This window comes from Dryobates pubescens, chromosome 22, assembly GCF_014839835.1.
Source record: "Dryobates pubescens isolate bDryPub1 chromosome 22, bDryPub1.pri, whole genome shotgun sequence".
NCBI lineage: Eukaryota > Metazoa > Chordata > Aves > Piciformes > Picidae > Dryobates > Dryobates pubescens.
Window position 1 is genome coordinate 3,870,122 of NC_071633.1, and position 27,398 is coordinate 3,897,519.

General features: G+C 50.6%; 1 protein-coding gene across 10 annotated transcripts in view; it reads left to right on the forward strand.

Moving 5' to 3' along the window:
• BRSK2 (BR serine/threonine kinase 2) overlaps positions 1 to 27,398 on the forward strand; it is a 432,580-nt gene that overhangs the window by 306,933 nt on the left and 98,249 nt on the right. For all 10 annotated transcript variants that reach the window (XM_054171633.1, XM_054171641.1, XM_054171642.1 and 7 more), the window contains exons 4-5: positions 7,225 to 7,365; positions 21,468 to 21,584. In XM_054171633.1, the coding sequence (XP_054027608.1) occupies positions 7,225 to 7,365; positions 21,468 to 21,584 (258 nt within the window). The remainder of the gene's footprint in view (positions 1 to 7,224; positions 7,366 to 21,467; positions 21,585 to 27,398) is intronic.

Consider the following 27,398-nt stretch of genomic DNA (forward strand, 5'->3'; position numbering starts at 1 on the left):
GCAAAACAAGAAGCTGTGTGAGGTGTCTGCCATTCCTGGAGGGTATTTCCTTCTTTCTTTGCATTTATCATACTTACCTGAAACACTTTGTGTTTCCTCATGAGCTTTCACCTGAAGTTCTCTATCTGTTTCATGCTTTTATCACAGTAAATACATTTGTGGTGGCTCCTGTTTTGTGTAGCTGTGAATGTCTCTTAAGTTATCTTCATCTGTAAGGCTGAGGAAGGAGGAGCTGCTTACCCACACTGGGGTGTGCAGTGATGGACCACTGCAGGCAGTCCCATCTGGCAAGAGCTGTGGTATTTCACACCACACTTGCTAATGGCTCAGAGACAGCTTTTTGCTCTTCACAGAGCATAACCAGGGTGTTTGTTTGTGTTTTGTTGCTGTTGTTGTTGTTGTTTTGCCATAAATATCTGGTAGTGCAAGGTCCTGGTGTTCTTCATGCCACTTAGTCTTTCTGTAACAGCATTTCTCCAGGCACTGCACAGAGCCAAGTCCAGAGGAGGCCACAAAGATGATCAGAGGGCTGGAAAACCTCCCTAATGGGGACAGGCTGAAAGAACTGGGGCTGTTCAGCCTGGAGAAGAGAAGGCTCCAAGGAGACCTTAGAGCTGCATTTCAATGTCTGAAGGGGACCTGCAGAAAGACTGGGGAGGGACTGCTTAGAAGGGCTTGTGGTGATAGGATGAGGGGCAACAGGTTGAAACTGGACCAGGGGAGATTTAGACTGAGCATTAGAAGGAAGTTTTGCACAATGAGGGTGGTGAAATACTGGAACATATTGCCCAGGGATGTGGTTGAGACCTCATCCCTGGAGACATTCAAGATGAGACTTGATTTGACCCTGAGCAGCTTGATCTAGTTGGAGATGTCCCTGCTGCCTGCAGGGGGGTTGGACAAGATGTCCTTTGAGGGCCCCATCCAACCTGATGCAATCTGTGAATCTGCTCCTTTTGTTACAGTCCTCCTCTGGAGGTCATATTGGGCTGCCTTGTCTCAGAGAGAGCTCTGAGAGTTACTCTTCAAAGCTCCTGAGGGCTTGGGTACAGGCATCCTTTAATAAGTTGTGGCATAGTGCACCAGATGGGTGCTGTAACACCTGTGCTGGGTTAGGAACTGGCTGGAGGGCCGAGCCCAGAGAGTGGTGGTGAATGGTGCCACAGCCAGCTGGCAGCCAGGCACCAGTGGTGTGCCCCAGGGATCAGTGCTGGGCCCCAGCCTCTTTAACATCTTCATTGATGATATGGATGAGGGGGTTGAGTCAGTCATCAGCAAGTTTGCAGATGACAGCAAGCTGGGAGCAGATGTTGGTCAGTTAGAGGGTAGAAAGGCTCTGCAGAGGGACCTTGACCGACTGGACAGATGGGCAGAGTCCAATGGCATGGCATTTAACAAGTCCAAGTGCCAGGTGCTGCACTTTGGCCACAGCAACCCCATGCAGAGCTACAGGCTGGGGTCAGAGTGGCTGGAGAGCTGCCAAACAGAGAAGGACCTGGGGGTGCTGATTGACACCCGCCTAAACATGAGCCAGCAGTGTGCCCAGGTGGCCAAGAGGGCCAATGGCATCCTGGCCTGTATTAGGAATAGTGTGGCCAGCAGGAGCAGGGAGGTCATTGTGCCCCTGTACTCTGCATTGGTTAGGCCACACCTTGAGTCCTGTGTCCAGTTCTGGGCCCCTCAGTTTAAGAAGGACATCGAGACACTTGAAGGTGTCCAGAGAAGGGCAACAAGGCTGGGGAGAGGCCTTGAGCACAGCCCTGTGAGGAGAGGCTGAGGGAGCTGGGGTTGCTTAGCCTGGAGAAGAGAAGGCTCAGGGGTTACCTCATTGCCCTCTACAACTACCTGAAAGGTGGTTGTAGACAGGAAGGGGTTGGTCTCTTCTCCCAGGCAACCAGCACCAGAACAAGAGGACACAGTCTCAAGCTGTGCCAGGGGAGGTTTAGACTCGAGGTGAGGAAAAAGTTCTTCACTGAGCGAGTCGTTCGTCATTGGAATGTGCTGCCCAGGGAGGTGGTGGAGTCCCCATCCCTGGAGGTGTTCAAGGGGAGATTGGACGTGGCACTTGGTGCCATGGTCTAGTTGTGGGGTCTGTTGGGACAGGTTGGACTTGATGATCCTTGGGGTCTCTTCCAACCTTGGTTGTACTGTGATACTGTGATACTGTGAAGGGGGAATCACCACCCAAAGTGTCCTTGTTGCTGTTTTAAGTGAGGTCTTCACAGGATCATAGCACAGAGGCAGTCTGGTCACAGGGAAGATCTCACTGTGCTGGGCCTGGACAAGAAGGGGACAAGTGATGCACAGGGACGTGGTTTAGTGGTAACCTGGCAGTGCTGCATTAACAGTTGGGCAGAAATTATCTTAAGGGTCTTTTCCAACCAAAATTATTCTGTGATTTAAACCCAGAGCCTACACCCTGGTGGATTTACAATCCAAAACACAAAGCAGCTGTTGGAAGCCCTGTGATGGGGAAGTCTAGTCTGTTGTCAAGAATCACAGCCAAGAACAGTCTTCAGGAAGGAGATGAAAAGTAATGATGGTGTAGCTCTGTCATTAACAATGATGCTCTTCCAAGTGTAGAGAGGATGAGAGCACAGAGGGATTTGCCTGGATATTTAACTAGTGAATGGTGTAACTAGAGAGGTGGTAGATGGAGAAGCTGAGCTTCTCATCCACCGTGGGGTGCTGGTGGATAAGCTCAACAGGAGCCAGCAGTGAGCACTTGCAGCCCAGAAAGCCAACCAGAGCCTGGGCTGCATCAAGGGAAGCATAGCCAGCAGGGCAAGGGAGGTGATTCTCCCCCTCTGCTCTACTCTGGTGAGACCACAGCTGGAGCTCTGTGTCCAGTTCTGGAGTCCCTATTACAGGAAGGATCTAGAGGTGCTGGAAGGTGTCCAGAGAAGGGCCATGAGGATAAGCAGAGCTGGGCTGGAGCTCCTCTTCTATGGAGGCAGACTGAGGGAATGGGAGCTCTTCAGTCTGGAGAAGAGAAGGCTCAGGGGAGACCTTATTGTGGCCTTCCAGTATCTGAAGGGGGCTCCAAGAAAGCTGAGGAGGGACTTTTTAGGGTGTTAGGGCTGGGGGGAATGTTCTTGCCCCAGCAAAGACAGAAAGCATGCAGGCCCTGACCCAAGGAGGAAATTAGAAATGGGTAGATTCAGATTGGATGTTAGGAAGAAATTCTTCCCCATGAGGGTGGTGAGACTCTGGCACAGGCTGCCCAGGGAGGTGGTGGAAGCCTCATCCCTGGAGGTTTTTAAGGGCAGGCTGGCTGTGGCTGTGAGCAACCTGCTGTAGTGTGAGGTGTCCCTGCCCATGGCAGGGGGTTTGGAAGTGGCTGATCCTTGAGGTTCCTTCCAAGCCTGACAATTCTATGATTCTGTGGTACTCCATCCCTGCAATCACACCAAGTCAGGTTGGATGGGGCTCTGAGCAACCTGCTCTGAGCTGCAGGTGTCCCTGGTGACTGCAGGGAGGGGTTAGACTAGGTGAGCTTTGAAGGTCCCTTCCATCCCAAGCCATTCTATGATTCTATGATTTGATGTCTTAGCTTGTAGCAGGGACATGAGATACCTTGTGGACCTTAATGTCTTTCTGAAAGCATGCTGTGGCCTGTGAAATTTGCTTCAGCCTCTTAAAATACATCCAGGCAACAAGCAATTGAGACTTTGTTTTTCTAAACATCTGGCTTCCTACTGAATTTCAGAAGCCTGATGTTGTCTTGCTTTTCCAGTGTCCTAGCAAGCAGAGAGGAAATTGGTGGTGAGGACAGCATGGAGGAGAAGGCACAAGGGCCCAGAGGTGCTAGTCCCAGCTCTGACACTGGGTGACTGTAACCCTGGATATGTCACTTTGCTTGACAGTTCCCTGCCAGAAAAGAGCAGGTTGATAATTGTGATGCTTCTCTCATGTGAAATGCAAGGATTAGAAGAGCTGGTGTGTGCTCAGAGCATCCAGGAAGGGAGAGCGAAGTGCTCTTACAGAGCCTTTTGTCCCGACAGAGCTCCTCTCTGTATTATCACAGCAGGTAGTGAGTGTGCTGCCAGCCTGAGCCTGGGTCTTCCCTTTCCTTCAGCCTCCCTGCAGTGGCTGTTGCAGAGCAGTGTCCTCTGACTGATGCTGTCAGGCTTGCATAGTCAGGATTGAAGGGGGGGAAAAAAGGCTTCTGATTCACCAGTAAGTTACTTTTCATCTCCAAATGTAAGAGGAGACTTCTGGTTACTGTCCTGGGACTTTAAGAATGCTCTGGCTGGGAGAGGTAGCGCTGTAGTCAGGTGAGAACTTCTCATAGGTGGGAAAGATGAAAGGAGAAACTCAGGAAAATACCTCTTAGTGTTTCTCTTTCCCCACAGGCTGTGTGTTATTTCCCTTCTGCTAGCTCCTCCAAGAGCTGGCACCGGCACACTGCCAGTCCTCTGGCCCTTTGCTGAAGTAAAGGGTTTTAGCTGCTGCTGCAGACTCAAGAGATCTGGATTCCCTTCTGTGCCAGAGATTCAGGGAAGATGTTCTGTCTGTATGCCTGGAATAATGCTCTTCCTTCCCTTTGCTGTCTCTGGCTTTGCAGAGAGTGTGTGTGTTCTCTTCTTTGATGGAGTCACTCAGCCCCACTCACACATAGACAGAGAGGGATGGAGACAGCCAGACAGCCCTTCGTGGGGACTGGGTGAGCTGGACAGTGAGAACTGGTGCAGCACTTGGAGATGCTTAAACCCCTCTTGTTGGGCTGTTTGGGAATGCTGGGTCCAGTTCTGGTGTCCCCAACATAAGAAGGATGTGGAACTGCGGGAGTGGGTCCAGAGGAGGCAATGAAGATGATCAGAAGGCTGCAGCACCTCCCCTGTGGGGACAGGCTGCAAGGTTGGGGTTGTTCAGCCTGGAGAAGAGAAGGCTCCTGGCAGACCTTGGAGCAGCCTTTCAGTACCTGAAGAGGGGGCTACAGGAGAGCTGGGGAGGGACTTTTGACAAGGGCTTGGAGTGATAGGATGACAGGGAATGGATTGAAGCTTGAGGAGGGGAGATTTAGACTGGAGATTAGGAAGAAATTCTTTACAGTGATGGTGGGGAGACTTTGGAACAGGTTGCCCAGGGAGGTTGTGGATGCCCCTGCCCTGGAGGGGTTCAAGGCCAGGCTGGATAAGGCCTTGACCAGCCTGGTCTAGTGGAGTCCCTGCCCATGGCAGGGGTTTGGAACTGGATGGTCTTTAGGGTCCCTTCCAGCTCAAATCACTCCGTGAATCTATGAAAGGTGTACTGCTGCTGTGCCATGTAACGTGCCAGCCACAGACTGGCTTGCACAGAGATGGAGGCAGGTGCTGAGTCATGCCCTCATGTGATCCCAGCTCCCCTAGTTGGGAGCTATCCTAGCAGCCCCCACATCACCCTGGAGGGAACAGGGAACCAGCTGCGAGTGCAAACACAGAGATCCCAGCTGCAGCATCCCCACCTAGCACTGGTGCCATGCTCCCTGCAGCATTTCTTCCTTGCTCTTGACCACTGGGGAATGCATTTTGTCATCCTTCTGACTCCTGTCACGTTGGGGGCTTTATCAGATCAGACTGCATCGTGACTGCACTCCTCTGTGTCCCTCCACTTGTCACAGGCACAAAGCTGTTTCAACTGTTCTCCCCCCTTGCTCATTTCCATTATTGTCTCTGGTGCTTCTCAATGGCAAGGAAGAGAGGGGAGGGGGTGGAAAAGAGAGAGAATCACCTGGTAAATGCTCCCTGTCTTTCAGTTTGTTTTATTTTCCATACAACATGTCAGTGCATTTTGTTGTTGAGTGTTTCTAATAAGATGAAGTTGATGAAAATAAATTGCTCTGCAGATGCTGCTGGGGGTGACAGAAGTGCTGGGTCCGTGATTTTCCGAAGCTGTGCATTTGGGAAGCCCTGGGGAGGGAGAGGGGGTTCTGCATGCCCCCAACTGCAGCCAGCTCCCTCAAACACCTCCCAGCAGAGGCACCAGCCACCAACTGGCCTGGGCTGCCTTTCATTACCCTACTTACAACCAGGTGGGCCATCCACAGCAAATCTTTTCCTTCCAGGAGATTTTCTCCCGTCTCTCTCTGACTGCCAGCAGTCCTGTGGGAGGCCTGGGACTTCTTGCTCCCCACAGGTCCCCACTGTGCTGTCACTTGGTGTCACATTTGTCACACGTGAGTTGCAATGCAAGGCAGCTCCTCCAGCAAATCACTGCTCTTCAGCAGCAAAGGAAAGACAGGGAAGGGAACTGCTGGAGAGAGCCTACAAAGATCCTGAGGGACCTGGAGCAGCTCTGCGAGGGGGGAAAGCTGAGAGCCCTGGGGCTGAGAGCCTGCAGAAGAGCAGCCCCAGAGGGGATTTGAGCAATGCTCAGCAAGAGATAAAGGACCTGTGGGGGGCAAGAGGCTGGGGCCAGACTCTGCTCAGTGGTGCTCAGGGACAGGATAAGGGGCAGTGAGTACAAACTGGAACCCACCTGAACAGGAGGAGAAAGTTGTTTGGTGTGAGGGTGCTGGAGGCCTGGAGCAGGCTGCCCAGAGAGGTCTCCTGGTGTGGAGAGCTTCCAACCCGCCCTGGCCACTGTGCTCCAGGGCAAGGTGCTGTGGGTGCCCCTGCTCTAGCATGGGGGTTGGACTGGATGATCTCCAGAGGTCCCTTCCAACTCCTACTAATCTGTAGTTCTGTGATTCTAAGAAAAGCTGAAGCCCTTTGGTAGGCTGCTCACTTGTAGTCCCTTTTGTCTTTTTTCATCATTTAAACCATTCACCTAATTATTTCTATTTTTCCTTCCCTCTGGTTTGTTGGCATCTTCCTGGTTCTCAGGTCTCCATGGTAGAACAGTGTGGGAGGGCAGCTTTGCCACAGGAACTCTCAGCTTGGTTGAGGGACCTGAGTCTTCCTAGCACGCACTCATAGTCTACCATAGCTTTAAGAGCTGCTGTGGAAGCTAAAACCTGATTATTGCCTTCTTCCCCCCTCCTGGTCCTTTGAGTGATTTTTGGCTTCTGGATTCTCTCTTACCATGACATTGAGCAGTGAATCCAGCTGTGGGATGCCTGGAGGTTGCAGAACTCCTGTTACAAATATTAATCATTCCTGAGTTTACAAATCTGATTCTTTTCCACTGTTCTTCCCAGAAGTGCTCTCCTTGGTTGCATGTAAATAGAGTTGTTTGTGTGTGGCTGGGCGAGGGGCTTGGTGTGCTAAGTGCTTACCAACTGCTGGCTTTGCTGTTTCCTAGGTATTTGGTGCTAGAACACGTGTCAGGTGGGGAGCTCTTCGACTATCTGGTAAAAAAGGGAAGATTGACACCAAAAGAAGCCAGGAAGTTCTTCCGACAAATCATCTCTGCTTTAGACTTCTGCCATAGTCATTCAATATGGTGAGTAACAGCCATTCCCAGTGGGGGTTACCTGTGAGGGGGAAAGGTGGGAGAAAGGGGGCTTGTTTCTTGATACTTTCACTTACTGTCAAGTAATCCCCACTGTAAAGCTCTGAAGCATTGTGCTCTTCCCCACAAGCTTAGTGGAATGCTGCAACAGGTTGCTCAGGGAGGTGGTTGGGACTCCGGCCCTGGAGATCATAGAATCATAGAATGAGTAAGGTTGGAAAAGACCTCAGAGATCATCCAGTCCAACCTATCACCCAACACCATCTGATCAACTAAACCATGGCACCAAGTGCCTCATCCAGGCTCTTCCTAAACACCTCCAGGGATGGTGACTCCACCACCTCCCTGGGCAGCACATTCCAATGGCCAATCTCTCTTGATGGGAAGAACTTCTTCCTAACATCCAGCCCAAACCTCCCCTGCTGCAGCTTGACACTATGTCCTCTTGTTCTGGTGCTGCTTGCCTGGGAGAAGAGACCAACCCCCACCTGGCTACCACCTCCCTTCAGAGAGTTGTAGAGAGCAAGAAGGTTTGTCCTGAGCCTCCTCTTCTCCAGGCTAAGCAACCCCAGCTCCCTCAGCCTCTCCTCATAGGGCTGTGCTCCAGACCCCTCCCCAGCCTCGTTGCCCTTCTCTGGACACATTCAAGTTTCTCAACATCCTTCTTAAATTGAGGGGCCCAAAATATTCAAGGTGAGATATTCAAGGTGAGGCTCAACAGGGCTCTGGGCAACCTGATCTAGAATCATGGAATCAACCAGATTGGAAAAGACCTCATCAGAGAGATCATCAAGTCCAACCTATTACCTAATACTCTATATTATTACCTAATAATAATCTATCTGAGGATGTCCCTGCTGACTGCTGAGGGGGTTGGACTGGGTGACCTTTGGAGGTGTCTTCCAACCCAGACCATTCTATGAAAGCAATGAGGTAGTTTTCACTCTTGGTCACCTGTGAGTCAGCCCACCAGCCACAGACAGGCTTTTCATGGAGGTGATTGTCCAGCATTCCTCCACTGGAGGAGCATTCATTCCCAGGGAATGCTTTAACCAGGCAAAGCAAAAGCAGCAAGGAAAAGCAGCTGACTTTCCATTGTTCCTGGGGCACTCACTCACTCATAATTGAGAATTACATATCCTATGTCCAAATGAATCCCTGAAGAAACTTGGGACAATTACAAACACAGCAAAGTCATTTTGTGGTTTCCTTCAGGTTTTGGCAACCTGCTGGCTTTTGGCAACCTTCACTGAGTCCCTTTGGGGCGTTTGAGTCACTGTTGTCTTTAATTTCCTTTCCAGTAGGGAAGAATTTCCTTGATCTGACTGCTATTGATACTCACTGACTCCAGTATGTGATTTAAGCATCAAGTGTGGTTTAACCTGTGCTTTCAAGTGGTGTTGGAAATTGGACTGGTTTCTCCTTCATCTTCAGCAAGCTGAAGTAATTTGAATTAGACCCAAAATCAAGTTGCTATGATCAGTCTGAGCAAAGAGTGGCTGTGTAGCTTCTGCCCCATCCCTGCCTCCTTATTTCTCAGTAAGGCAGCTCCTTGCAGTTAGATCAGCTGAGGGTGACCATTTGCATTATGTCTGCATGGCTGCTTCTCCATAGCTACAGCCAGCTGTAGATCCCCCCCACCTCCAAGAGGCCAAGGGCCACTGATGGATACTGCAGCAGTTGGATTTGCATAATCGCTTCTCCATAACCCAGCAGGGATTTTCTGTACCCCCACTTTTGTGCTGAGAACTCACAAACCAGACATCCATAGCAAAAATGGACTCCTACATGTTTCACTTGCTCTTCTAACCCTCTCCTTCTGCATCTTTGACTCATTTCAACAGGAAGCATTCATGTGAAAGGCAGAAAGGGAAATAAGAGCTTTTCTGAGGGTATGTTAAGAACAGCACCCCTGTTAGCAGAAGAGGCAGTTCAGAGGTGGTGGATCTGGTGAGAAGGTCCTCAGGGCAATGCCTACCTGGCACAGGCACGGTTACAATAGTCAGAGACATGCCCAGAGCAGGCTGCATACCCTAACTAGAGGATCTAAGTTTTCTCTGCTGGCAGAAACCTCTGACAGGTTTTATTCTGCAAATTCCACAGTTTTTCCTCCCTGCTAATCAACTGGGTTGAGTGATCATGACCTTCTTATGATCAGCATAATCCTTGGTAGGTTATGCACCACGGGGATTGCATACGTACGTGGTTCCGTTCCCTACTGGGCTTGACACTTAGAGATTCAATCCACAAAGACTCAAAAATGTTTAAGTCCAACTGAAGAGCAATGATTTATTCTTCCAAATGAACATTCCAGGGAAATATGAATGTTCCAGAGAAGTGTGAATCTCCATTGGGACAGAAGAAGTGTGAATCTCCATTGGGACAGAGGTTCCTATGGAAGCCTGCATATATACACATCCATCCGTGTCACAGAATCATAGAATCAACCAGGTTGGAAAAGACCTCACAGATCATCAAGTCCAACCTATTACCTAATGCCTAACACCTCCTGACAACTAAACCATGGCTCCAAGTGCCACATCCAATCCTTTTTTGAACACCTCCAGGGTCAGTGACTCCACCACCTCCCTGGGCAGCACATTCCAATGGCCAGTCTCTCTTTCTGTGAAGAACTTTCTCCTCACCTCAAGCCTAAACTTCCCCTGGCACAGATTGAGACTGTGTCCTCTTGTTCTGGTGCTGCTTGCCTGAGAGAAGAGACCAACCCCCTCCTGTGTACAACCTCCTTTCAGGAAGCTATAGACAGCAAGAAGGTCTCCCCTGAGCCTCCTCTTCTCCAGGCTAAGCAACCCCAGCTCCCTCAGCCTCCCCTCACAGGGTTGTGCTCCAGACCTCTCCCCAGCCTTGTTGCCCTTCTCTGGACACATTCAAGAGCCTCGATGTCCTTCTTGAATTGAGGAGCCCAGAACTGGACACAAGACTCAAGGTGTGGCCTAACCAGTGCTGAGTACAGGGGCAGAATGACTTTCCTGCTCCTGCTGCTGCAAGTCCTTTGGGCTTGTGGTGGATACCTCTTGGTATGGCTGACTGTGCACCGTGAGTGTGGCTCTTGGGGAGGCTGTCCCACAGCCAAGCACCTCTGCAGCCTCAATGGCAGGTGGTATTTCCAAGGCAGAGTGTGTGTCTCTCTTGAGGAATCCATTTTCCTCTGTTAAACAGATTGGATTGTGGGCAGTAGTCTTGTTCAGAAGTAAATCCCTTGTCTCCTTGCCAGCTCCCACTCAACTGGCATCTAGTGCTGAGTAAGTTAGCAAATCCCAGCTTCTCCCTCCCTGCAGGTCACTCTGAGCCTTGTGTGATCAGTCTTATGTTAGGCTCTGTGTTGTATTCTGGGCAGCTCTCACCAAACCCTTCTTGGCAGTCAGAGCATGCATGAATATGAGTGTGTGTGTGTGCATGGAGAAGTTAATGTGCTTTCCTAAGCAATGAAGCCTGACCTTGTCCTGTCGTGGGGCAGTGAAATGACAAATCATCTCATCAGCCAGGTTATCCAGTTATGACCACGTTGAAAAATGACACCTTCTGCTTTGCTTAATGACTAAATGTGGGTGCCTCTAACCTCCTGGCAAAAGAGATTGATAGCCTGCTGTCCCCAACCCCATATCACTGTCCCATCTTCTTCCTCTACCTCCCAAAACACTGTGAAGTGTCCGTGGCTTCCTTCCACAGCAGTGTGTAGCCACATCCAGCTCTCACTGCTCCAAATGTATTGATGTTCCAGGTTTCCTGGATCAAAGAATCAGAAAGGATTCCCCAGTCCTCCTGTCAGTAAAAAGGCTGCTGCTGCTGCTGCTGCTGCTGCTGCTGCTGCTGTGTGGGGAAGTTACCTGTGCCTGAGAGGTGTTTCCAACAAGGAGCTCAGATTGGGAAGGAGGCTTGGAGCTTGACTCTGCTTGTGTGTTGTTTTCAGAAGGGATGAGATTTCTGCTCTGATTTTATCTGATGGAAAGAGAATATCTGCTGTACCTCACTCAGGTGCAGTCACTTACTGGGGTTTGTGGTGCAGCCTGCCCATGGGGAGAGCTGATAGGTAACCCACTATGGGATTTTGTAAGGGCTTCTCTGTTTATAGCACTGTGCCCAGCTAGGGACATGCCAGCAGGCAGGGGAGCAGAGAGCACAGTGCTGAGGTATGACATGGGATCCTGCAGGCTGCTGATGTGTTCCCTTCCTGCTTTCTCTGGGCTGGCAAGCTGAGCATTAGCTTCATGATGCAGCAGCTTTGCTTCTGCTCCCAGCAATTCCTCCCTGCTGTCTCCAAGGGCTCTGCACCATGCTGCAGTGCTCAGCAGTGCAGCAAGAAATGGCAGAGGGCCCTGGGGTGCCTTGGCCAGCAGTGTGAGACCATCCTAGCCTAGCAAGTTGCCTTTGGGCTTCACTAAGCTGCCATTCACCTAATGCTGGGGTCTGCTCTCCTAAATTCAGCACCTTTAAGCCATCTCAGCCGGGTGCCCCAAGTCAGTATTCCCTTCTACATTCCCTGCTTCCATCCCGTGGCAGAGCTCTCTGCTGACTCACAGAATCACACAGAAACAAACACAGAATGTTAGGGGTTGGAAGGGACCTTGAAAGGTCATCCAGTCCAGCCCCTCTGCCAGAGCAGGAGCACCTAGAGGAGGTCACCCAGGAACACATCCAGGCAGGTTTTGAATACCTCCAGAGAGGGAGACTCCACAACCCCCCTGGGCAGCCTGCTTCAGGGCTCTGTCACCCTCACAGGGGAAAAAAATGTAACTCATGTTTACGTGGAACTTCCTACCCCTCAATTTCCATCCACTGCCCCTTGTGCTGGCGTTGGGCATCACCCAGCAGAGCCTGGCTCCAGCCTCTCAGCACTCACCCTGCACACCTTGATCAACATGAATGAGGTCACCCCTCAGGCTCCTCTTCTCCAAGCTGAAGAGCCCTCCGCTCCCTCATTCAGTGCCGACTGCTTTCTGGCGGACGCAAGGCGGGAGCAGCTACCGGGGCAGGGCATGGAGCCTGGCTTCCATGGGGGCAGAGCCTCTTTTCTCCGGAGCCAGGGAGTGCTGCGGCACCAAGGGAGGGTGGGAGCGGGCAGGGGGAGCTCATTGGCTGCGTGTGACATCACCGGCGAGGGCCGCGATTGGCGACAGGCGCGTTTGGTGTGCCTTGGGTGTTCTGCTTTGGTCCAGCTCGTATTTGGTGTCTGTGTCTCCCAAGCTGACAAATAATAATGAAAAAAAAAAAAAAAGAAGAGATGATTACTGAAAATGCCCCCTGGCAAACCTTATTAGGGCTTCAGAGATAACAGATAATGCCAATTACTGCGTGGGGCAGCGGTGACATTGAGAGGAGATCCCCTGCGGTAATGAGCAGCCAGATGATTAGTTCGTTTTATTTGTGTTGTGGTTGGGTTTCATTTCCTGGGTTGTTTGGTGTGTTATGGGGTTGGGGGGGGGGCCTTTTTTATTTCTTCCCACAAGAGGGGTTAAGGCAGGTTCTTTATGAATATTGATAAATGACAATTATGAAGGCCCTCTCTGCTCTCATCGCCCCGGGCTGTGCTTGCTGGGGTAGGAGCAAGGCTCTGGCTGAAGTGTGTCTGTGTGTGCATGCCTAGGCATGGAGGGGGGGGGGGGTGTGACTTAGAGGGCTGAGGCAGTGAATAAGAGCTTTGTTTGACTTTGCCTTGTGTTCTTCCCATCAGTGCAGGGGGCAGAAAAACCTCCTCATAAAGTATGGCTTCAGGATTTCACAGCGTAGAGCTGAAATCTGTGGCACATCCCTGCAGGCAGGAGCTGCAGAGCACTGCCAGTGAAGGCAGCATGGTAACAGGGAGAAATTTGGGGTGTCTGCAAGAAACAGAAAGCTGAAGGAAGCCAGCTGGCATGTTCTGTCAGGTAGAGCCACTCTCCTCGTGACTCCTGCTCTGCCTTGCTTCATTTCTAAGGAGAGTGCTGTGCTGTTCTGCAGGGATGCTCTGTCAGACACCTCCAACTGCAGCAGCTGGGTGCTTTGAAATCCTGACTCAAGGCCTCCAAATGTGAAACCAGCCTAGAAATTGTGAATTTAATAAGGCTGGTTTCTGTGGGTTGTTTGTATTTCTGGTCCTTCACTCTTCAGGTTTTGCCTTTTTGTTTCAGCCCATCAGAAGTGAGGCAGGTCCCTTTTGTGGAGATTCATAGAAGGGTTTGGGTTCGAAGGTTCCTTAAAGGTGATCTAGTTCCAAGCCCCGTGCCATGGGCAGGGACACCTCCCACCAGCCCAGGTTGCTCAAGGCTTCATCCAAGCTGGCCTTGAACACCTCCAGGGAGAGGGCATCCATTACCTCCCTGGGCAACCTCTTCCAGTGTCTCCCCACCCTCACCGTAAAGAAGTGCTCCCTAATCTCCAGTCTAAATGTGCCCTCTTTGGGCTTCCCCCTGTTGAGAGCTGAGAGACACCCATCACTGCTTGAACCCAGGAGTTTCAGATCTGTGATTGAGACTTACTCTAAACCAGTGAGGGCTTTTCAGGTTTTCCTTGTACAGGGAAGCAGAGAAAAATCCATCCAGCACAGCCAGCACAATGCCAAAGGCAAAGGGAGCAGCTCAGCTGAAGTCAGCAAAGACGTAGTTTTAGAATACATAGAATACATAGAATACATAGAATAAACCAGGTTGGAAGAGACCTTCAAGATCATCGCGTCCAACCCATCAACCAATCCAACTCCGCCCAAGCAACTAACCCACAGCACCAAGTACCCCGTCAAGTCTTCTCCTAAAAACCTCCAGTGATGGTGACTCCACCACCTCCCCAGGCAGCCCATTCCAATGTGCAATCACTCTTTCTGTATAGAACTTTTTTCTAACATCCAGCCTGTATCTCCCCTGGCGCAGCCTGAGACTGTGTCCTCTTGTTCTGGTACTGCTTGCCTGGGAGAAGAGACCAACATCCGTCTGTCTACAACCTCCCTTCAGGTAGTTGTAGAGAGTAATAAGGTCACCCCTGAGTCTCCTCTTCTCCAGGCTAAGCAACCCCAGCTCCCTCAGCCTCTCCTCGTAGGGCTTATGTTCCAAACCCCTCACCAACTTTGTTGCTCTTCTCTGGACTCGTTCCAGCAAGTCAACATCCTTCCTAAACTGAGGGGCCCAGAACTGGACACAGTACTCGAGGTGCGGCCTAACCAGTGCAGTGTACAGGGGCAGAATGACCTCCCTGCTCCTGCTGGCCACACTGTTCCTGATGCAGGCCAGGATGCCATTGGCCCTCTTAGCTGCCTGGGCACACTGCAGGCTCATGTTCAGTCTACCGTCGACCAGCACCCCCAGGTCCCTCTCAGCCTGACTGCTCTCCAGCCACTCTGACCCCAGCCTGTAGCTCTGCATGGGGTTGCTGTGGCCAATGTGCAGAACCCGGCACTTGGATGTGTTAAATCTCATGTGTTAAATCTCATGAAAGTTTGCTTCTTTATGTAAGCCCCTGGAAGCTCAAAAATGTCATGGTCTGATTGCAAGCACAGCCAGGTAACCTTCTCTGGCAAGTACAGCAGCAGTGATCAGACCTGACAGTCTGTTCTGGCTTTCAACCAGACAAATCTCTGCTCTGGGGCTGGGTGGGTAGGGAGAAGCAAATGTATTTTAATAGATCAATAGAAGCAATTGTTAAAAAGCAAGCAAGGCTTTATGCATACAAATCCTTCTCTGGCTCTCCTGGAATGCTTCTAGATGTTGTCTTCCCCTCCCCTCCCCCAGCTATATTTACTTGTTCTGCAGAATTCTGTGTTAACTTACCAAACTTGAGCACAGCAGCCATAGCTCTAAGCAAAGCTACTTCTGAAGCAGGTAGATGTGAGTTCCACATTTGGGTCTGATTTGCAGAAGCAAGAGGAAAAAAAAATCAGGTGAAAGGCTTTTTCTGCTCAGGAAAATTAAAACTATTGCTTCCCATCCTATTAGTTATTACTGATAAATTGTTTGCCTCACATCAGGCACTCTTGAGAGGCAGGCTGCAGAACAATTATTCTGTGGTCTGGCCCCTCTGGGAGCTTGGGGTCAGGAAGACAAGCATTTGCAAAGTAGCCAACAATTTGATTAGTACAAATGACCTGCAACTACTCCAATTAGGAGGTTTCTTGGGTTAGAAATCTGTGACCTACGCCGAGTTGTCATAGAAACTGATAGGAACGTTGCAGCTCAGAAATCACTTGAAAATAATGGCTTAGTTCATCATCTCGTGCCAGGTGTGACACAGCTCGATTGAATCTAAGATCTGGAGCCTGTCCCCACACCAAAAATCTCCTGCCAGCCCTGAGTGTTTTACTTCTCCCTGTTTCCACACCCCCCACCCCCCGACTCTGTGTGCTGCAATTGCCTGCAGTACAGATCCGGGGATGTTCCCGGAGCCGGAGGATGGACTAGCAAGGCAGTGGAGGGAGCTAGAGGAGCTGCCTGAACGGCTTCCCTGGGAGTGAAGGGAAAGAGATCGAAGCTGGCACATGTTAACCCGTAGATGTCCTTTCATTGCCTCTGCACCACCTCAGAGAGCAGTGCCCTTTGCCATCGGACAGCCCTGTGCCCATTTCGTGCTGCAAGGGAGCTGCAAAGCCTTTGTTGTGACCCGTGAAAGAGGGATGCTGGCAGCATGTGCTGCCCTGGCATGGCCTGTTTAATGACTCCCCTTCACCCTCAGACACCTGCCACTTGCAGGCTCCTGGTGTTACATCCTTGCTCTGTTGGTTGAGGAGCTGTGGGGGTCTGTGGCCACCCTGGATCAGGGGTGTGCTAACTTCCTCTGCAGTGCTGCATGCCTCTTCCATATTCTTCCTCAGCACAGGCAGGGCTCACAGGAGGGCTTGCTGTGTTTGTCCACAAAGAAGCTGCTTTCCTCTCTTCTGATTTTCCAGCCCTGTGCTGAAGCCCCTACGGCTTTAGAGCCTTTAGAGCAAGGAAAGGGTAAGGAGTCCTCTGCTCACTGCAGAGAGAGGAGTTGATGCAGTCATAGAAGACATGGAGAGCCAGAGAGATCAGCTGGAATGAGACCAAATGAAATGCATTTGCTCTGCAATGTTCCATTAATGCCAAGTAATTACCACATACAGTGGGACTTTGGTTTGGTTTCATTTGGGCACAAGAGAATTCTTTCCAAATTCAAGTGCATGAGGCTGCTGGGCTCTTAGGTGAGTGATAACAAACCTTCCCTGTTCCCTTATGTTCCTCTCCTTTCCTTCTGGCACCTGAAAAGCTGGCAATGCAAAGATGGGAAATGCAAATGCAGTGAGGATATCTCATTCCCAGAGGCACTGATGCTGGTTCTGCCCTTCTGGTGCAGGCTTCTGCCCTCACTTCTATCCCCAGGGTGCTGCCTTGGTAGATTCAATAGATTCAAAGTGGTCCAAAAAATGGTTAGCAATGTTCCAGCTAGAAGAAGACTTTCATCAGGGTATAAAATTCTGTTGTGGTTGAATGTACCAACACTGACTGATCCACTGGCACCCTGATCTCTGAGGGGAGCACTACCACACTGCAAGAAACCACTCAGTCCTGTTGACCATCCATGCCAGGCACTAGGACTGTACTGAAAGGGATGGAAAAGGGTCAGGGAGATGCAAAACTGCCCTGGGACAGTTCTTCTGGTTTAGGGTCCAGTCAGCAGTAAAGGAACAATTCTCAGCAGAGCCCACACTCTCCTCTCTGCTCAGGGGGCTACAGTGAAGAGGTGATAATGATGTCCTTAGGTTTCTTTTGGTCATGCTTCAAGCTCTGTTGCCACTCCAGATTTCCTTTCACACATCCCAGTCCCATGAATCCCCACTTTAACAGGCAGGGTACATCAGGTTTGTATAAGATTGGAGACCAAATTTGATGCTCTTCAAGAAGGAAGAGGAGAAGGAAACCGTGGGTAAGTGACCAGTGCCTGCTTTGGATGTGAGCTGGAAGTCTCCTTTGGGAATATCTGTGACCCCCCTGATCAGGTGTCCTATTACAGTGTGCTCTGCTTCTGCATTCAGTTCACCTGCATTATTTACAGGTTGTCTCCAACTCATCATCCCAGACTTCTCCTCAGGCCTCTCATGTTGCTCAGAGAGGGTAGAGAGTGCCTTTTACAGGGGTAGAGAGGTAGAATTACACATGGCTGCATCAGGAGTACTAGAGGGATGTCTTAAGCCTTAAACATTCCTAAGTGAGGTGATTGCCCATCAGAAAGGGCAAATTGAGAAACAGCCACCATATGACACCTGCTTCTGCTCTGGAGAAGAGTGTCTTGATGGAAAACCCAGGGAGAGGAAGCTGATGGTGGTTCAGGTAGGAGCTGAGGCTCTGAAGTGACAGGTACCAGGCTATTGGGGCCATTGCATTGGCTCCAGATGGATGCTCATGGATACCGGAGACCTGTTCTTCCCTGCTGTGGTTACTGACAGTGGGCAAACCCCAACAGGCTGCTGGGGTTCATCATGGCAAACAGAAGATCTGTGTGTGACACAGCATCAGTCTGCAAGTGCACTTCAGGCTGCTGTGAAGACCAGGGCAGGGGATTCTTGCAGAGTAACAGGAGGGACTGTTTAGAAGGGCTTCTAGTGATAGGGTGAGGAGCAATGGTCTGAAACTGGAGCAGAGTAGGTTTAGGTTGGACATCAGGAGGATGTGGTAAAATACTGGAACAGGCTGCCCAGGGATGTGGTTGAGGCCCCATCCCTGAGGACATTCAGATTAGACTTGATGTGGGTTTGGGCATCTTGATCCTGTGATCCTGTGTCCCTGCTGCCTGCAGGGGTGTTGGACAAGATAACCTTTGAGGATCCCTTCTAACTCAGTGCAGTCTGTGAATCAATAGTGAAGAGGAGATGGCATGAAACTGCTGAGACCCCTCCTGGAGCACTGTGTCCAGTTCTGGAGTCTCTATTACAGGAAGGATCTAGAGGTGCTGGAAGGTGTCCAGAGAAGGGCCATGAGGATAAGCAGAGCTGGGCTGGAGCTCCTCTCCTATGGAGGCAGACTGAGGGAATTGGGGCTCTTCAGTCTGGAGAAGAGGAGGCTCAGGGGAGACCTTATTGTAGCCTTCCAGTATTTGAAGGGGGCTCCAAGAAAGCTGGGGAGGGACTTTTTAGGGTGTCAGGGAGTGATAGGACTGGGGGTGTGGAAAAATCCAGAAATGAATAGATCCAGATTGGATGTTAGGAAGAAGTTCTTCCCCATGAGGGTGGTGAGAGCCTGGCACAGGTTGCCCAGGGAGGTGGTGGAAGCCTCATCCCTGGAGGTGTTTGCAGCCAGGCTGGATGTGGCTGTGAGCAACCTGCTGTAGTGTGAGGTGTCCCTGGCCATGGCAGGGGGGTTGGAACTGGCTGATCCTTGTGGTCCCTTCCAGCCCTGACAATTCTATGATTTTATGAAGATAAAGCTACCTGCTATTACAAGTGTCACCAGGCTAGACTGTCCTAATGCTGCTCCTTCTGCTGGGCAGGATTCTGCCTCAGTTTCTGGTCAGAGTAACTGGTTTTGTGGCTGCAGGTGCCTGTTGTTTGCCTGAGACTCACACATGTGGCCAGCTGGCTGTTTCCCACAGGTTTGTGTTCTGGCTGCCCACCCAAGCTGGCCCTTCTGCCTGCAAGGTGCGAGCGCTCCTATTTGGGCTGTTTGTTAGCAAGACATCAAAGACTCCCTTTGCCTACTCATAAGCAAAAACAAGACAAGAGCTGCTTCCTCAGGCTGCCTAAAGTGCTTCTCTCATGTCTGGGATTTTTCAGGAGTTGCAAATAAGGGGGGAGGGGGGGGGGAAGCAAAGTCATCACCAATTTTGTGGAAGATTTTTGTCTTTGGATATAATAGGTAATAGTTGTGCAATAGTTGTACAATCGTTGTGGAAGCCTCATCCCTGGAGGTTTTTAAGGCCAGGCTGGATGTGAGCAGTCTGATCTAGTGTGAGGTGTCCCTGCCCACGGCATGGGGATTGGAATTGGATGAGCCTTGAGGTCCCTTCCAGCCCTGACAAGTCTATGAGTGTATGATCTGAAAAGCTTTTGAGCAGTGAGGAGCAGGTGTGGGTGCAGAGTGGGGTTGGTTGTGGGAAACAGATTGATAAAGATGTCTAATACATGATACCTTTGATTGAAGCAGGAGTTGCCATCCTGAGAATCATAGAATCATGAAACTCAGTCTGATTTGGGTTGGAAAGGACCTTTAAAGCTCATCTAGTCCAACCCCCCTGAAGTCAGCAGGGACATCTGCAACTAGAGCAGGTTGCTCAGAGCCCCAGATGACTTGACCTAGAGTGGTTCCAGGGATGGGACATCTACCACCTCTCTGCACAACTTGGGCCAGGGTCTCACTACCCTCAGTGTCAAACATTTCTTCCTTCTCTCCAGTTTGAATCTCCATCTTTTAGTTCAAACCATCACCCCTTCTGCTGTCACAACTGGTCCTGCTCAAAATTCTGTCCCCAGCTATCTTCTTGTCCCCTTTAAGGACTGAAAGGCCACAAGAAGGTCTTTCTGGAACTCTCTTTTCAACAAGCTGAACAACCTCAACTCTCTCAGCCTGGCCTCACAGCAGAGGTGCTCAAGCCCTCCTGCTCTTCCCAGGTTGCCAAATAATAAGAGAATAGAGCTGTGATGGAGAGGAGGGAACCCTCTGTCTCTCTTCCCACTGCTGGCACCCTCATTTACAAGCAGTGCTGGCTTGAAGGGATTTCTCCACCAAAGCTAATTATCCACAATAATTTCCAAGCCATATGCCTGTGTAAACAACTCCTAATAGGGGATTTTTGCAGCAGCTTTTACACCAAGGATGGGTTTTGCTCTAGATACCACTTATTTTGTTTCCTGTCGCTGACAGAATACATTGATGGTGTTCCCTCCTACCTTAAGGAGCTGGCATATGATGGAGTATGTCAGCCCTGAGTCCAAGCTGAAGTTCTCCTCCTACCTATTTCCCTCAGTCTTTCCTTCAGACTGTGTAGGTATGACTAGAAGTTGAAGATCACAAAATCATAGACTCCTAGAATCAATAAGGTTGGAAGAGACCTCAAAGATCATCAAGTCCAACCTATCACCAGAGGCCACATGACTAGACCATGGCACCAAGTGCAACATCCTATCCCCTCTTGAACACCTCCAGGGACAGTGACTCCACCACTTCCCTGGGCAGCACATTCCAATGACTAATGACTCTCTTGGTGAAGAACTTTCTCCTCACCTCCAGCCTAAACTTCCCCTGTCACAGCTTGAGACTGTGCCCCCTTGTTCTGGTGCTGGTTGCTTGAGAGAAGAGACCAACTCCCTCCTGGCTACAATCCCCCTTCAGGTAGTTGTAGACAGCAGTGAGGTCTCCCCTGAGCCTCCTCTTCTCCAGGCTAAGCAACCCCAGCTCCCTCAGCCTCTCCTCACAGGGCTGTGCTCCAGACCCCTCCCCAGCCTCGTTGCCCTTCTCTGGACACATTCAAGTGTCTCAATGTTCTTCTTAAATTGAGGGGCCCAGAACTCAAGGTGTGGCCTAACCAGTGCTGAGTACAGGGGCAGAATGACCTCCCTGCTCCTGCTGGCCACAATATTTTTGATGCAGGCCAGGATGCCATTGGCCTTCTTGGCCACCTGGCTGTAGAATCCTAGAATCACAGAATCACAGAATCATAGAATGGTTTGGTTTGGAAGGGACCTCTGAAGGTCATCCAGTCCAACCTGCTCTGCAGTCAGCAGGGACCTCCTCAACTAGATCAGGTTGCCCAGAGCCCTCTCAAGCCTCACCTTGAATATCTCCAGGGATGGAGCCCGCATGACCTCCCTGGGCAACCTGTTCCAGTGTTCCACTACCCTCACAGTAATGAACTTGTTCCTAAGATGTCCATAGAATCAGAGAATAGAATGGTCTGAATTGGAAGAGACCTCCAGAAGGGGGCCAGCATTTCCTGTCAGGATGCTGCAGGCTTAACCCTTGGATTCAAAAGGAGTGGGCATCTGGGATAGGGTCTAGAGTATTGCAAGGATTTAGTCCTGGACAAATGCCTGAGACAGGAAACAAATGGAATCAAGTCAAATATAATAGGTTGGATTCTTCTGTGCTGGATAGAGAACCTGGTTTGGACTGGGTTAAGCTGATGTGGGTCATTTAAGTCACATTTTGATCCTCTCTTTACAGCCACAGGGATTTAAAACCAGAAAACTTACTGCTGGATGAAAAGAACAACATCCGGATAGCAGACTTCGGGATGGCATCGCTGCAGGTCGGGGACAGCTTGTTAGAAACCAGTTGTGGGTAAGTGTCTCAGGACATACAGCAAAAACCAGTGGCAGGTTCCAGGCATGGAAGCTGTCTACAGCAAGGAGCTCAATAAAAACCTACAGTCTCACCCTGGGCATTGCTGTTTCCCAACAGGATAATGAGTCGATGTGATGCATGTCGTGTGCAAAAGAAGCAGGGTTTGAGTCACAGAACCAGAGTCACAGACTGGTTTGGGTTGGAAGGGACCTTTACAGCTCACCTAGTCTGACCCCCCTGTACTGAGCAGGGAGATCTGCAACTAGAATAGAATAGAATAGAGTAGAATACAATACAATACAATACAGCACACCAGGTTGGAAGAGACTTTCGAGATCATCGAGGCCAGCCTATCACCCAACACCATCTAATCAACTAAACCATGGCACCAAGTGCCCCATCCAGTCTCTTCCTAAATACCTCCAGGGATGGTGACTCCACCACCCTCCCTTCAGGGAGTTGTAGAGAGCAAGAAGGTCTCCCCTGAGCCTCCTCTTCTCCAGGCTGTACAACCCCAGCTCCCTCAGCCTCTCCTCACAGGGCTGTGCTCCAGACCCCTCCCCAGCTTTGTTGCCCTTCTCTGGACACCTTCCAGCATCTCAACATCCTTCCTAAACTGAGGGGCCCAGAGCTGGACACAGGACTCCAGGTGTGGCCTAACCAGTGCTGAGCACAGGGCACAATGACTTCCCTGCTCCTGCTGGCCACACTGTTCCTGATGCAGGCCAGGATGCCACTGGCCTTCTTGGCCACCTGGGTGCTTGCTCATGTTCATCCTACTATTAGCCAGTATCCCCAGGTCCCTTTCTTCCTGGCTGCTCTCCAGCCACTCTGCCCCCAGCCTGTAGCACTGCCTGGGGTTGTTGTGGCCAATGTGTAGAACCCAGCACTTGGATATGTTAAATCTCATGCCCTTGGACTCTGCCCCTCTGTCCAGCCTGGCAAGGTCACTCTGCAGAGCTCTCCTACCTTTGGTTGCTCAGAGCCCCAGACATCCTGACCTGGAATGAATCCAGGGATGGGGCATCTACCATCTCTCTGGGCACCCTGGGCCAGTGTCTCACCACCTTTAGAGTAAAGAATTCCTTCTGTCTTGTCTGAATTTCCTTCTTTTGGTTTTAACTGCTTTACAGTGGAAAGCAGGCCTCTGTAGGTGTCACAGATGGGTTTAAACCCCAAGACTTTCAGGTTTAGATTCACCTGCACATGCTGGTGTTTGTTTGCTTTACTGCCTGTATAATTGTGGGGAGCTGGAAGCAGTGGTGTTGGCTGCTTTAAGAATCATAGAAGCAGAAAACCATGAAGATTGGAATAGACCTCTAAGATCATCAAGTCCAGCTGTCAGTCCAGCACCACCATGACCACTAAACCATGTCCCAAAGAGGCTTTAAAAATACTGAAGTGTGAAAACCCCTGAATCTAGGGGTTCTTAGATGGGATTTGCATGTCCTGCTAGGCTGCCTGCTTGCAGCTCTTCTGGTCATGCTCCACGCTGCTTCATTTCAGCTCACAGGCAGGATTGGCAGGGAGGCAGCAGGGTCCTTTGCAATTCCAAGCAGGGCCTCAATGCAGGCACAAAGGAGGCTTCAAGGAGGAATATTCCCAGGGCAATCTGAAAACATTTCCATGGCGGTTCAGTTGCCAGCAGGAGCTTTCCAGGAATTGCCAGGGGAGCCAGCCCAACAGCCAAGCAAAGCCCAGGCACCTGGCTGAGGACAGGACTTGCCCTCTGGGGGCAATGCCCTCATGTCACCATCACTTCTAGGAGCACCCCTGGACCGTGTGTGTCACATCCATCCCCCCAGCTGTGGCTTGGTGCAGGGGCCTGCCGCAGTGAGCTGTGGCACGGGCAGCAGCTGCATCGGGTTGCTGCAGCCTGGCACCACCACACCAGCTTTTAGCTGTGTCAGAATTTGCTGTAACACTGAGCTCAGCATCTGGAGCTGCAAACAGCACCAGCATATTTCTACCTCCTCCTGCTCTTCCTGGCCAGTGGCAGGGGGAATCTGATGACTCAAGCCCAGCCTCATCCTCAGCAGTCCACGTTGTTTCAGTCTGTGCGCTGAGCCAAGGCCGTTCAGGGTAGGCATGGAGCCAGTGTGGTTCCCTGTCCAGCCCAGCCACTGCCTCTCAGTCCTGAGATGTACAGCTCTGCTGAATTCCAGCACAGTGGGAGTTGGAAGGGACCTCTGGAGATCATCCAGTCCAACACCCCTGCTAAAGCAGGATCACCCACCGCAGCTTGCCCAGGATCACAATGGCCAGGTGGGTTTAGAATCTTTATAGAGAAGGAGACTCCACAACCTCCCTGGGCAGCCTGTTCCAGGGCTCCTCACAGCAAAGCATTTTTGCCTCTTGTTCAGGTGGAGCCTCCTGGGTTCCTGTTTGTGCCCACTGCACCTTTTCCCATCACTGGGCATCATTGAAAAGAGTCTGGCTCCACCCTCTTGACCCCAAGCCTTCAGCTCTTGCTGAGCGTTGAGCAGATCCCCTCTGGGGCTGCTCTTCTCCTGGTTAAACAGCCCCAGGTCTCCTCCTCACAGAGATGCTCCAGGACCCTCAGCATCTTTGTGGCCCTTTATTGGACTCCCTCAAGTAGTTTGCTGTCTCTCTTGAACTCTTCATCAACTCTATCATGAATAATGGATAGCAAAATTATTTGAAGTTCGTGGAATGGTTGCTTTCTGGTAATGAGTGCACTGAGAGCCACCCAGTCCTTCCTGACTGCCATGTCCAGATTTCACCTCTTAACAGCACAGATGAAAAGCAAGGAGCTATGACCCTGCACATCTGCTGCTTGCAGCTGCTTCCAAACCTCCCCTCCAGATTAGGAACTGAAGGCTTCCCTGCACTTACCACAAATATGCTCTTCAGAAAAACTTTGCTCCTTTCCTTCTGTGGCAAAGCCAAGAGGAAGTATAAAACCCAACCCAGCCTCACACTGACCTGTAGGATTTTTCAAACTCCTCAGGAACCTCTTAGAATAGAATAGAATAGAGTAGAATAGAGTAGAATAGAATAGAATAGAATAGAATAGAATAGAATAGAATAGAATAGAATAGAATAGAATAGAATAGAATAGACCAGGTTGGAAAAGACCTTTGAGATCATTGAGTCCAACCTATCATCCAACACAATCTAATCAACTAAACTATGGCACCAAGCTCCCCATCCAGGCTCTTCCTAAACACCTCCAGTGATGGTGACTCCCTGGGCAGCACATTCCAATGGCCAATATCTCTTTCTGGGAAGAACTTCTTCCTAACATCCAGCCTGAACCTCCCCTGGTGCAGCTTGAGACTGTGTCCTCTTGTTCTGGTGCTGGTTGCCTGGGAGAAGAGACCAAAACCCCACCTGGCTACAACTTCCTTCAGGTAGTTGTAGAGAGCAAGAAGGTCTGCCCTGAGCCTCCTCTTCTCCAGGCTAAGCAACCCCATCTCCCTCAGCCTCTCCTCCCAGGGCTGTGCTCCAGACCCCTCCCCAGCTTTGTTGCCCTTCTCTGGGCACCTTCCGGCATCTCATCATCTTTCCTAAACTGAGGAGCCCAGAACTGGACACAGTAGGGTTCCTGTTCTTGTTAGCAGCAGTCTAGAGTCTTTTGGGAGACTTCTTTCCACAGGCTGTGCTGGAATTCAAGCCTCCATGCTCCATGCAGAGCCAGCCCCCACACTGCGGCCCTAAAAGTGCTAATAAAGAAATCAATGGACCGGAAGAGATGTGCCTGTAATAAACAGAACACAGCAGCAGAGCTCCCATCTCCTGCCTTGCAGATCCATTTTAAGTGGGGTGCCAATCACTAGGCCTCCATGTGAGCTATTACACCACTTCATTAATTCTCCTGGCATGGAGCCCAGCGTGGCTGATAATGGTGTCTTGTGATCTCTCAGCTTTGGGGGGTGAAGGGGCGGAAGGAAGGAACATGTTACTGTGCCGCCCTGCTCACCACGGAAGGCAATCTAGTTGTGGCTCCCTTTTCTCTTAGAGGACACACAGGACCCAACCTCAAAGCTTTTCAAGGCACCACTTTTCCCCACCCTCGTAGTTGGTTCTCTCAGCCAGTGTGGAAGGGAACAAACCCGAGTGAGGCACCTCTGAGATGCTGAGTGGTAATGAGATGCTCCTCCGTGCAGCCAGAAGTTAATTTCCAGGATGGTTTTATCTGTGCTGTGAGCACTGATAATGAGATGAAACTGTACCATCTCCACCGACAGGCACGCCAGGAGTCTCCAGGTATTTCTGTCAGTCAGAGTGGGAGGATCAGATGGGGTTGAGCCGTGTGATGCAGCTAACTTTGTCAGTACTGCAGAGCAGAAATTCGCTACTGGCACCAGAGAGCTGCTAAGTTTAGTCCAGGGTCTGGGCAGGCTTCAGAATCATGGAACCATGGAAGAGACCTTTAGGATTGTCAAGTCCAACTCTGAACCCAGCACTGCCAGGTCACCACTAAGCCATGTCCCTCAGCTCCACACCTGCAGAGCTTTTAAACCTCTCCAGGGCATAGAATGGAATGGAATGGAATGGAATGGAATGGAATGGAATGGAATGGAATAGAATAGAATAGAATAGAATAGAATAGAATAGAATAGAATAGAATAGAATAGAATAGAATAGAATAGAATAGAATAGAAGAATAGAATAGACCAGGTTGGAAAAGACCTTCAAGAACATCTCATCCACGCCATCATCCAGCACCATCTAATCAACTAAACCATGGCACCAAGCACCCTATCAAGTCTCCTCCTAAACACCTCCAATGATGTTGACTCCACCACCTCCCTGGGCAGCACATTCCAATGGGCAATCACTCTCTCTGTGAAGAATTTCTTCCTAACATCCAGCCTAAACCTCCCCTGGCACAGCTTGAGACTGTGTCCTCTTGTTCTGGTGCTGGTTGCCTGGGAGAAGAGACCAACCCTCACCTGGCTACAACCTCCCTTTAGGGAGTTGTAGACAGCAAGAAGGTCTCCCCTGAGCCCCCTCTTCTCCAGGCTAAGCAACCCCAACTCCTTCAGCCTCTCCTCAGAAGGGCTGTGCTCCAGACCCCTCACCAACTTTGTGAGACACCTTCCAGCAAGTCAACAAAGGGGACCCCACCACTGCTCTGGCCAGCCTGTTCCAGGGTTTGAAGACCCTTCTGGGGAATCAACTGTTCCTTATGTCCAGCCTAAATCTTCCCTGGCCATTTCCTCTTTGCTATCACTGAAGAGACTGCCCCCAACCTGGCTCCAGCCCTCGTTTGGGGAGCTGTAGAGAGCAAGACGTTCTCTCCTGAGATACGTCTCAGGCCTTAAGAAGGTAATCACAGAGCTGCACTGCACACCTCAGTCAATGGTTTCTGGGAGCTGCTCCTTACATCTGCATGTTTCTTTGGAGCACTGGTGACTACCTGGAGAAAACAATAAAAGATCAATCCAGTTGTGTTTGTGTAGGAGAAAGAGGTAAGGATGAGACTTGATGTCTCATTGACCTAACTTGTCACTGGCAAACTGTCATTAATGCCCATCACTGGCAGTCATATGGCACAAAGCCTGCAGAGGAATGAGCTGTAGTTTGTCTTTAGACCCTTGAGGGGAAGAAGATCACAGAGCAAGGCAGTGTCATGGTCCTTGAAATGCCTAAGTAACACAGTGAGCCTCTGCAGCCTTCCAGGAGCAAGGGAGGTCTGTGAGCAGAGAGCAGACAAGGTAGGCTGCTGCATCTGTTAGATCTCTTCAGCTTTTTCCTACCCAGGTGATGGCATGCAGAGACACTCCTCTATCTCTTTCCACAGTGATTCTTCCCACTGTGCTGCCTCACAGTGTTTATGAGTGG